Below are 12630 nucleotides of genomic sequence, written 5' to 3' on the forward strand. Positions count from 1 at the left end.
TGATGAGGTATGAAAAGGCAGGTGACACCTATTTTTAATGTTTCGGGGCAAGCTTGGGCTTGATCTATGTGGGTAAAGATGATGGTACTGATTAGGCCCCAGTCAAATAGCTTTTCCCATGTGATTAGTTTACCTTGAAAGACAAAAGTTTGAAAAGACTCAGCATATAGTCCAACTCTGTGGACTGCAAAGCCAATCTCATGAGGACATCCCACGTGGTAAAGTGGAATTGTGGCAGGGTCACATTTGTCACATTTTGGGTGAGAAGGTAAGAGGGTGGCCTCAGCATGTACATACATGCCTTGGGGACAAGTATAAAGGAGATGAGCATTCTTTGGAGAAAACTGTACTCCTCATAGAGCTGGATCTTTTTTATTTGCTAAATTTTTGAAATTATTTCACTGGGCAAGCCAGTTTGATGTAACCATTGATTAGGATAGAAAAATATAGGGCATGACACCAGGGTAAGGTGTGTGATTTGGTTTGGACTATTGGATAACAAAGAGCACTACTATTTTGGAAACTAGTAGATCCTTTGTTAGGGTTGGGCCTAGACGTAGTGTGGGTTTTTGTTTTTTTTTGTGGCTAGACGAGTCCAATAATCTAATTCCTTTTGGAGGTGATTAGATTGGACACCTAAAACATCATTCATATGCATTAGTATTTGGACTTGGTGTTCTAGACGTCTTTTTTTATGCTGAAGTTGATTGACTTGAGCGTCTAAGGGGTGGTCTAAATATGGATTGTGAAGAAGGTCAAATGGGCTCTGTTGTGGGGCAACATAAGCATATTGATTATGTGGATCAACAAGAACAGTGATTGGAGGGATGTTGGGTCGTTGCATCCTATGAGTTGATTTAGAAGTAGAAGGTTTATTAGAGTAATTTTTCTGAACAAAACGAAGCGTTTTTGTGAAATCTGGATCCATTCATACCCAGGGGTGAATAAGGGCTTGTGGGCCTAATTCACTGAAGGTGATTTCTAAGGCTTCCCTGAGACTGTAATAACCTCTGTAATGGATATGGATTTGACCAGCAATTTCATGGGCCACTTGGGACCAAGTTTTATAATGGCCAAGGTTTTGACCATTGAATATAACATAATGTGAAAAATACTTACTATCAGGTTTTTGGCCATAATTGATTGTAAATAAAAACAAAAGTTATCTAGGGTATTGATAAAATCTGATTTTTGGTCTGTGGATTCAAATTGTGTGGTATTCCACACAGAGTTGATTAAGGCTAGTTGAGAAATATCTAATTCAAATTGGGTTGGGAAATTCTTTTCCTCAATTTCTCCACTCCAAATTGGAACAGAATTGTTGTTGATTATCATGTAACCAAGTGGGCGAGTCATGCTGTAATGAAAATAATTAGAGAGAAGATATTTTGAAAATATGAAAAAATAGACATATAATAGGAAATAAAATTTTAATTGTTTTAAAAATTTGAGAAAAGATTGAAAGCTAGAAAAAAGAGTAAAATGGGAAAGAGATGATGAAAAATAAAGAAAGGAAGGGGAAAAAGAAGGAGCAGTTTGGATTTGATGAAATGTTTTGGAAATTGATTGATCTTGTAAGATGTGAATATTATTTTATTGTTGAAGGAATTCAAATTTAACCTTTTCACCTAAAGGGTGACTGATTATTCCATCATTTTCTATGGTGAATGGGTATAATAAAGAAAGAAATGGAATTCCTAAGATGACTTGATCTGTCATGTTTCTAACAAGGACAAATGATGTTTTGAAAAAAATTTTATTATGACAATATGTGCGTGATTAATTTTGTATTGTAAATCTATTTTACTGTCGTTAGCGAAATTTAATCTTTCTTTTATTTTTTGTATAATATTTACTAGGTATGAGACCTTCTTGAACATAATTGAAATATGCACCTAAATCTAAAAGGGCAATTGTGGTGAGTTGAAAATCTTTAATGATTATTGTGATTTTTATATGCCATTTTCTAAGTTTGATTTTTTGAATTGAAGCTAAACAATATTCATGGGAAGATCCTTCTTCCTGTTCTTCAATTTGATTATGAATAAGTTTTTGAAGTTGTTCTTGAATAAATTATAATTTGTGTTTAATTAAGTGGTTTTCTAATTTTAATTCCTTAATTTCAGACTTGATTGTTTTAATCTCCAACTGTAAATCTTGGACAGTTACTTGTTTATTTTTTGATTTATTAAATGTTTGTAAGGCTTCTATTAAATAGATTTTTTGAGTACTTTTATTAAGTTGATTTGTTTCTTTGTTATTATCAGTTATGATCTTTTTGTTATTTTTCATGTATTCTATTCTTTCATCAGGATTTTCTAAGTTGCTAAGTAATTCTAATATTATGTCTTCATCTCCAGTAGAATTAGTTAAGACATTAATTGATTTATTACAACAAGTATCTAGACAATAGGCATCTAAACATCCTAAAGTAATATTAGGGTTATCTGTGTCACTAATGGATTTAGAGTGAATACTTGATTCGTCAGAGCTTGATTTAATGTAAATATTGTTCTCATTATATTCACTATCTATATTGTGAATTCCTAAGATATTGATTAAGTTTTGTTTTTATTCTTCTGGAATTTCTAATTATTTGATTGTTTGCTTAACTTTACATTCGTTAGCAAAATGACCAAATTTATTACATTTAAAACATTTAATTTTTGTTTTATCTTTTGACTCTTTTTTATGTTTATTTGTTTTATAGAATTTGTCAGAATTTGGTTTATTGAAGTTATTGTGTTTGTAATAAGTTTTATGATTGGAATATTTATTGTTTCAAAATGTTTTCCTATTTGATTTTTCTTTGATTTTATTTCTCCTAAAGGGTGCTATCGTAGATAGACCGTATTGTTGACAAAAGTTTCTTAATTCGTATTTAGTTTTTCTTTTATCATTATTTAATTGATTTTCTATTTTCATATCGGAACACATTTTTAATCCTTCTTTTTTGATTATTGAAACTATATCTCCATAAGTTAATGAATCGTAATCTATGTGACCACTATCAATACTTAAGACATTTCTGATTTTTCTAGCAAATAATTGGGATAAACCATTAATAAATTTTTCTTTCCAAAAAGGTTGATTACTGTCGTCTCTCATCATAATTCCGATGGTAAATGTTTGCACATACCATTCGAAATCACTAAAAGTTGGACAATGTAAATTAGTGAATTGACTATGTATTCTTTCTGTGACAGCTGTAGGAGTTCCTATAAAATATCTGATTATTGTGGCTAATAAGGTATTGACACCATCTAGGACACCTTGAGCAATTGATTCATTAAATATTGGGAATCCTTCTTCATCTAGTTACAGGTTTTACCGGTACATTACACTACTGGTGGGAAAAACATTTAACAGATCAATCTAAATCAGAAATCATTTAATAATATTATCTGCATTCACTTTTTGATGGATGAAAGGGGCATTCATAATATATATTTTCGATCTTGATTTATCTTGTTGAAATACATATTCCAACATAACATATTAGGTAACATTTCAATTATGAAGGATAACTTCTCACTCTCCTTTGTCAAAATTAAGCTACAAAAAACCAATTTCATCTTATGCACCAAACCATGAAAATCTTATTTATTTATTTATTTACAAACACCCAAACAAGGAAAGTACCAATTTGAGGACTGATCATATGACAAACAAGGGAAGCACACGTACAGAACAACAGGTTTCATAATGGGGCCCTTCAAAACATTTATCGTATACTCAATTTTGAATGATATGTTGGTGCAACACATCACCGGCTCATATACAAGTTTTATTCGTTGAGTAGATAAGAAAGGACCTTAGACAAACTGATTAATGAATTTCTCCTTTCGTGTACTTCACCTCAGGATAGAGTGGTAAATAGACAAAATGATGTTAAAGGGAATAGGAGACTCTGAACAATAAAAGTCGCATAATCAAGGGACAAATTAAACAAGAATGCACAAAAATATAGTTGTATTCTCACCTTGAATGTTACTGAGAAGTTGATCTTCTGGAACGTTTAGTCTTTTCAAGTGTCTTGTCAATTTTCTTCTCCCACAGGGATACAATCTCATTGAAGGACAGCACACTGTCAAGAGGTTTTATGTAAAGGATCTTATTCAAGGTTCTTTGATCATCCATTGCTTTTATGGTGTAATTGGCAATATCTTCTTCCTTTACATAAACCCCTGACAAAGTACATCACAGTTCTGCTTATTGAAAACAAAGAAAGCAATATTGAACAACCAGAATCTTTGTGACAATACCTTTCAGATTTTCATCTCCTAGAATGATCACTCTGTCTCTAGGAGGAACTATAGCATTTGCCTATCCCAAGTTAGACAAAAAGTACCCAGCAAAGAAAAACGAGGCCACGAAAGTATAAAGAATTCCCTCTACCTCAATTGCTCTTCGGATGCTGGCCTTGGGCCTCAAAATACTTGCATCAGGCTCAACTGCATGGACTCGATCCACATCCATCCTGAATTCGGAAGCAAAAAATCTCTGCAAAGATATCCACATAACATTGTCAAAAAGACTATTCATCACTGCTCATGTGTTGAAGAAAAATGTATTAGGAAAGAAGTTTAGAAAGGAGTAAGATCTCTTGCCTTGACATTTCCGGCATCTTTGATGGCAGCAATAACCTTCACCTGATCGTCTACCTCCTCTGGTCCTACAGTAGAGATCACTTCATCTACTTGCTTGATGGCCTTAAGCAAACTTTGATGGTCGTAGATGTTGAATCAAAAACCAAAAGAAGGGGAGGGAGATAAATATCACAATGCTAAAATGCATAAGAGCTAGCAATTATAACTAGACAAAAACTAATACATGAATTATATTAACCTCAGAAATCTTGAAACTCTCTATGAATTTGGATTTCTTGGGATTAGAAATTGTGCTTTCTCTAACCAATGCAAAAGTGGGGTGACCAGCTTTAGCGCTTGCCTCCACTATGAACTTTCCGATGTGTCCAGTCCCTCCAATGATCAAAATCTTACTTTTCTCAGCCACCGGGGATGTTTAATGGAGGCATTGGCACACTGCTGAATAAAGTGGAGAAAGATGGAGACACTAAGAAAAATCTTGATGACATAAGGTACGATCTTTCTTTTCACTCTTCGTTTGGTGAATACTGTTAATTTTGTTCCATATGTGGCTCAAATAGCCAACTTAGGAAGACTTCACTTAAATAAGCACCACCATCGTAAAAGCAGAGCCATATTCCAATGAAAATGTGTAGGAAAATCAAGACTTAGATTTTTCTTTTGAGTTTTTCATATATGAGTGGAAGATTGTTTTAGTGCATCAACAATTCGGGCTACCAATGATTTTGTTTGGTTTTGCTAATGTTCAATATAAAAAAGTCTTAGGACTTATATCAGCATATACATAATACATTTTGGCATTAAAAAAAAAAAAAAAAAGGGGGCACTTTGTAATGTATTCTTTTGTAAATCTACAGCATAATAGAAAGTTGTCTAGTGCTGTGATCTCATCTCTTATCCCAAAATCTGGCTCATGTTATCCTCGAGTAAAATACATCTGTGTATTTCCTTTACATCTTTGATATTTTATTGCCACCATCAAAGTTTTGCTTAGAATATTTTAGAGGAGCAGGTGGGGGGATATAATGTCGAATGGATAATTTTTCTTTAGATTCACCCTTTCCTTTTAGTTCCTTAGGGATCCATGATGCAATTTCAACTGTTTGTGGCTTTTTCTCCTTTACAGTCTTGCTTGAAGACCACCAAATAAAATCACCAAGAGTATACATAGGAAATGATAGTACAAAATCCAAAATCCAAAGTGCATATAGCGAGTGAAAAGAAAAAACACATAGAAGCGCACCTTAGATTTGATGACTAATAAGAGGTCATTTTATCATATATGGAAACATATCTACGTCTTGAAATTTAGACCAACCGATCAAGGTATTGATCTATGGTGGTGTATTTCACCTCTGGATAGAGCTCATAAGCTTTCACCCCAAATGAAGAATTTAAATCATCTCCTTTCACAAACGCATAGTGATAAATGGACAAAATGAGGCTCCTTGGTATGGAAGACTCTGCAGAAAATTAATCAAACTGTTTAGTTTTATATTAATAAATATTCTGCCCAATTCAGTAGAAAGATGCACATGCATTTGCTTTTGATCTCTTTTAAAATTAATTATTGAACAAAACAGAAGGTACTAACAGTTAAGTACCAACTACTATACATACAAATTTAGATTTCTGAGCTAACAGCCTAACACTAGCTGTCAATCTTATGGAATATCTCTTGTTACTTACCCTGAATTTGTTTAAGAAGTTCATCCTCAAGAACATAAATCTTGTCGAATTTATTGCCAATCTTCTTCTCCCAGAGAGAGACAATCTCAATCTCATTGATGGACAAAATGTTGGCAGGGACACTTAAATAAAGGATTTTGTTCAAAGTTCTTAGGTCTTCCACTGCTTTTATAGTATAAGCAGCAATATCTTCTTCCCCTACAAAAATTGCTGAAAAAAAAAGAAAAAAGAAAAAAAATCACAATGACCCAATTTAATTAGTTGGAGCCTTTCACAAGTTTCCATGCTAAAACATGATCACAAGTTTCCATCTCCTATAATGGTTACTTTGTCCCTAGAAGCAATTGTTGATTCTAGCTGTCCCAACTTATGCAACATAAAGTGTAAAAAGCCATGGGAAATAACATAGGTGTAGGGAATGCCTTCAGCCTCTATCAATCTCCTAATGTTTACTTTCCGATCTAAAGCTGTTGCAGCTAGCTCGACGATGGGGGTACGATCCACATCCATTCCAAACTCAGATGGCAGCAATCTCTAAGATTTTTAGTTTGCCATCATCAAATTATTCACTTCAAAGAATAGAGAATTAGCGAAAGAAAACGTATGTTGGTTGGGGAAATTATTTAGTAAGATGGCGTGCCTTGACATTTCTAGCTTCTTTGATAGCAACAATAATGTTCACCTGATCAATTATTTGCACTGAGCTTACAGCAGAGATTACTACATCAATTTTCTCCATTGCCTTCACCAAACACCTGTGGTCGTAGATATCTCCATGTCACATAAAATCCACCATTGTTATATTTTAACTTGCATTCAAAGAAATTCAAATTAGTCTTCTTCTTTTTTGACAGTGTAACTCCGGAGGTCTTGAAGCCGTCGATGAGTTTTGCCTTGTCAGGGATTAGACACTGTGGTCGCTCTGACAAGTGCAAAGGTTGGATGACCGGCTTCAGCACTTGCCTCAACTATGTATTTTCCTATGTAACCAATCCCTCCTATTACCAAAATCTTGCTTTTCTCAACCATTTTATGGAAATCTTTACCAGATAATTTGGATTGAAATGGATTTGCTGGTTGACTTTTCACTCCTAGTGTAAAGCAGAAATTCATTGCATCATACAAAATTTTAAGTTGGAAACTACTTAATCCTAATTTATATATAATCATTGTGTCTTAAGATTGCTCACACAGATATCTGTGTAACCCAATTACCTGGAATTGTTTGAAATTGAATTACCCACCACAATCACAAATTCGCAATGACGTGCAAAGAGAAAAAGGGAGTGTTATAGAGTGTTTTATATGCAACCCATCCTTCAACTTGAGCAAAGTGATTCAAAGAGAGGGAAAAAAAGAATTCATGTAAAGCTATTACTAACTGAATGCTCTATGCGAATGCTTCCCAATCAATACCCGGAACGAAAAGTTTCCCAAAAATTAGAGTAAAATAGTGACATTGAAAGAAGAAAAAGATGTATTAGGTACACTCAGTTCCATTCTTTATACATTACTACATAAATATATAAGAAATGTAAAATTATTTAATACAGTATTATTTATTTCTAAAATATCCTTAAATTAATTATACCATCCCAAAATTATATATCTTTTATAAATAAAATTTCGTTTTACAATTCTAAAATAACTTTATACCTTCTTTTACTTAAAATATTTATTTTTTCTTCTTTTTTATTATGAACTAGGATTTTTCTTTTTTTCACTTTTTTTGTCCACCCGATTATTTATTTGAAAGGAAAATTCAACAAATACAGTAATGGTGACTGGGATTGACGATCTCAATTTTTACAACAATTATTCTTTTCAAGACAAAAAAAGTTTTATTATTATTTTACCATCTCATTAATTCAAGATAAGACAAAAATGATTTTATTATTATTTTAATTCCTTTCTCGTTTAGCAAAAAATTATCTCTTTCACTCCGATTCTCTTTGTTTAAAATGTCAACACAATTGCTCTTTTCAAGACAAAAAATTTTTTTATTATTATTTTAGTCCTTTCTCATTTCTTTTCTTCCAAAACCATAAGAGAAAAGCAAAAAATTCTCTTTCACTCTCACTCTTTCTGTTTAACATTTAAGTTTTTTTGGTTTTGAACAAAATGGAGAGCATGATTAGTAGAGAAAGTGGTAGCAGAGTTTGATTAGAAAAATATCAATCTTGAATCGTTTTTCATCATCTTTATTACAGTCTTATTTTCTTCTTCATTCATTTTTATCACAGTCCAATCTTCTTCTTTGTTAGAGAAGAAAAATATAAAGGATGAAACAAAAATTGATAGTTGGGATTGCAATTTCGGGCAGAACACATTTGGACAGAGGAAAATAATAGCATCCCAATTTTGGCAAACCCTAGGTAATTTTAAAAAAGAATAATAGCATCCCAATTTGGATGGAGGAAAATAATAACATCCCAATTTTGGCATAAGGTACAGTATTTAATATCTGTGTATACATACAATGTTCGATAGATAAAAGCTAAACAATGTAATGTTGTTCAGATGGACACTTCTAAACTATTAAAAAGTTCGGTTTTAAACTTCTAAATAAAAGATAAATTTTAATATATTAGATCAAATATAACTTCGTGATCGTTGGTAAACCATCGTCGATTAAAAAAAAAAGGGATATGTTTCATAATGTACGGTATTTAATATCTGTACTTATATAAAATGTTCGATATATAAGAACTAAACATTTCAGTAATGTTCGGATAGATTCTTTTGAACAATTAAAAAATATTCAGTTTTAAAATTTCAAATAAAAGATGAATTTTAATATGTTCGAACATGTCGTTCATAATCTGTAGAAAAAAAAATCCAAATTAAAATAATCATCACAAAATATTAAAAAAATAAAGAAAAAAACCAAATATATTTTACTTTTTTATATTTTTGAGCTTCCATACTTTGTGAATAATTGTTGTCTTTGTAACCCTAATTTTTAATAGAGTATAAGCTAGATATATATTTGAGAAGAAAAATGAAACTGTATAAAGAAATTATTTAAACATGTTTAATTAACAAATATCTTTAATAATATTTTTAAATAAAAATAAAAATATAAATCAATAATAAAATTGTATTAAATCCAAATACTAGTCCAACTAGAAATTCTCTAAAACTTCCACATGACTATTCTTTTAGGTGAATAAACTCCCATATGATCCACTGACTCTGGAGTTGGTGCATTATTTGTTCCGGCAGAGGTGGAAGAAAACGGTGCAATGCCCATTCTATCCTTTTATTTATTATGGCAGTAAAACACTTTTTTTTGTTTTTGTTTTGATGGGTTGGACAATAATGTAATTTTGTTTTAAGTGCTTCAGGTTTAGGGGGACCGAAATATTGGCATGCGCAACATATACATATATATATATTTATTATATATCGGCAAAATGAGGGTCCCATATGATTTAACCCAAAAAAAAAAAAAAGAGGGTCCCACATGTTAAAATATTTATTTATTTATTGGGTGAAGATGTTAAAATACTATTCTCATACAATGATTTGTTAGAAATTTTTTCAATCGAATTTGTTGTGATCTGGCCGTCTCAACCTCTACGAGTGGACTTCTTTGTAAAATATACAAATCGAATGTAAGGATGGCTTGCCTAATATACTATCAACGAGTTGTAGGAGACACCTTGTCACCTTGATATATTTTCAAACTTGTTTATTGAAATTAATATGTGAAAAATTAGGTTAACAAATTAAACTGATTAAGACATGTTTATATAATTTCTATTTCTCTTTCCCTATTATTTCTATAAAGCAATAATATTACACTTTAATTAATCATATAACAGGAAGTTTACTTCAAGGCCAGCAGGTAACATGCATAGCCAGAGGATGTATGTCACATAGCCAAAGCATGTATACATTAAAAATAGATAAATATAAAGATCACATATATATTTGCATATTCATAAAAAATAATAATAATAACAATAATAAACATATATATTTGCATCGGGATTTTTTTTTTTTTTTGGGTAATTATATTTGTATCGGAAATGATAGAATAGAGATCAAGCATGCTGACCTGTATTCTGATAAGTCCGAGACTGGAGGCTAAGTATAATCCCATTAGATAAAGCTCTTGGTACTATGTACATCTATAGACTTTATCACCTTTTAGATAGCAACTGCTCTTGTATATATACGTAACATAAATGAATAAGAACGTAAAGTCCTTTTATTTTCTCATACTCTGTTTTACTTTCAGGAAATGATAGTACAAAATGCAATATTGAAAGCGCAAATATAAACTAAGACATAGGATCACATAGTTACATAATAATATGAAGCTACAAAGATGTCTTGAAAATATAAACTAGCATAGAGGATCACATAACTACATAATTATGTGAAGCTACAAAGATGTCTTGAAATTTAAACCAAGCTATCAAGGTATTCCTTGATGGTGGTGTATTTCACTTCTGGATAGAGCTCAGAAGCCTCCACGCCAAATGAAGCCTGAACTTCGAAGCTGGTAGCATCTTCTTTCAGAAATACAGAGTGACAAAGGGACAAAAGGAGGTTCAAGGGAAAGGAAGACTCTGCATAAATAATACCAAAATTTAAAGACTTAGAAATTAGAACTGTCGGCTATTATTTCAAAGCTTTACTTACATGGATATGGCTATGGATGTACTATTCAATTCAATGAAAAGTTGTATATAACTCAATTCATAGAAAGTTGTATATGACATTTGAACTACTACAAATAATGATTCAGATATCTGAGCGAGCTAACAGCCTAACACTAGTACTACTCAATTAGTGGAATATCTCTTATTATTTACCCTGAATTTGTTTAAGAAGTTGATCCTCAAGAATATAAATTTTGTCAAGCGGATTGCCAATCTTCTTCTCCCAAAGGGAGACAATCTCATTGAAGGACAAGGTGTTGGCAGGGGTTCTCAAATACAGGTTCTTGTTCAAAGTCCTTGGGTCTTCCACTGCTTTTATAGTGTAGGTAGCAGTATCTTCTTCATCTACAAAAATTGCTGCCCAAAAAAAAAATATATATATATATACATACACACACGCATTAAATTGACCCAATTTACGTAGATGGTGGCTGAAATATGATACGAAATTGAAAATGTTAATAATAAATTTTAATACCTTTGGGGTTTCCATCTCCTAGAATGGTTACTTTGTCCCTAGGAGGACTTGCTGCATTAAGCTGTCCCAAATTATGCAAAAAGTAGCGTAGACCGCCATAAGAAACGACATAGGTGTAGGGAATTCCCGCAGCCTCTATTAATCTCCTGATGTTCGCTTTCAGCTTAAAAGAACTCGCAGCTGGTTCAACGACAGCGGAGCGATCCACATCCAATCCAAACTCCGATGGCAGGAACGTCTTAAAATTTAGTATGGCATCAATTACATATTCAGTTCAAAGATTACAGAATTAACCCTCCAAAAAATAAAAAAAATGTTTTGAAAATAATTTCATTTTAGTATAAAAATGTCTACCTTGACGTTTCCAGCTTCTTTGATGGCATCGATAATCTTGACCTGATCAGATATTTGAACTGGGCCCACAGCAGAAATCACTATGTCAACTTTCTTGATTGCCTTCACCAAATTATTGTGGTCATAGATATCTCCCTGTCATATAAATCACACTATTCTCATATATGTTTCAATTTGAAAGAAAAATTAAAGGAATTCAAAAATTATATGTTTAATTATTTATTTATTTTTTTCCATTATTGTTAGCATACTTACTTGAATAAGTGTAACTCCGTGGGTTTTGAAGCTGTCTATGAGTTTTGCCTTGCTAGGATCAGACACGGTTGTCTGATCTCTGACAAGTGCAAAGGTCGAACGTCCAGCTTTTGCACTTGCCTCAACTATGAATTTGCCGATGTAACCAGTCCCTCCTATTACCAAAATCTTGCTTTTTTCGCCATTAGTGAACAGTTGCTTGACTTGTGTTACGACTTTAGGGGGCATTTGGTACGTAGGATAGATCCGGATCGGACAGGATCGGTTCGGATCGGACAGGATCAAATAGTGCAGTACTGTGTTTGGTATAGTTCTGGACTGAATGTTGGACTAGTTGTCCCATGTTTGGTACAGGATTGGACTATTTTATAATTATAGTTTTTATTTTGTTAAATATGAAAAGATTTAAAATTATATTTATATTTACAAAAAAATTAAATATTATATTTAATTAAAGTTTTATTATTACTTATATATAATATTTTTTGTATAGATATTTATATGTTCAATTAATTAATAATAAAAATAATTTAATGATATTTATAATACATTTGTAATTTTTTTTTAACAC

General features: G+C 32.0%; 1 protein-coding gene and 1 pseudogene across 1 annotated transcript; both read right to left on the minus strand.

The window, feature by feature from the left end:
• Positions 1-3646: 3646 nt before the first annotated feature.
• LOC107424635 (phenylcoumaran benzylic ether reductase POP1-like) lies at positions 3647-4545 on the minus strand (annotated as a pseudogene).
• A 5933-nt stretch (positions 4546-10478) lies between these two features.
• LOC107424666 (phenylcoumaran benzylic ether reductase Pyrc5-like) lies at positions 10479-12532 on the minus strand. Its single transcript, XM_016034514.4, has 5 exons — positions 12060-12532; positions 11805-11939; positions 11451-11688; positions 11126-11329; positions 10479-10879 (listed from the first exon to the last, which is right to left on the minus strand). Exons 1-5 carry the CDS (start codon positions 12285-12287, stop codon positions 10713-10715), a joined length of 972 nt encoding a protein of 323 aa, XP_015890000.3. The 5' UTR covers positions 12288-12532; the 3' UTR covers positions 10479-10712.
• Between the last annotated feature and the right edge of the window lie 98 nt (positions 12533-12630).

This window comes from Ziziphus jujuba, chromosome 7, assembly GCF_031755915.1.
Source record: "Ziziphus jujuba cultivar Dongzao chromosome 7, ASM3175591v1".
Taxonomy (NCBI): domain Eukaryota; kingdom Viridiplantae; phylum Streptophyta; class Magnoliopsida; order Rosales; family Rhamnaceae; genus Ziziphus; species Ziziphus jujuba.

Excerpts from the sequence above, each read along its gene's own strand:
- LOC107424666 (XM_016034514.4), bottom strand. The coding sequence starts at position 12,287 with ATGCCCCCTAAAGTCGTAACACAAGTCAAGCAACTGTTCACTAATGGC. Across the intron at positions 11,689-11,804 it reads AAGAAGCTGGAAACGTCAAG|ACGTTCCTGCCATCGGAGTT; the intron begins GTAGACATTTTT and ends CTAAATTTTAAG. Across the intron at positions 11,330-11,450 it reads AGGAGATGGAAACCCCAAAG|CAATTTTTGTAGATGAAGAA; the intron begins GTATTAAAATTT and ends TTTTTTGGGCAG.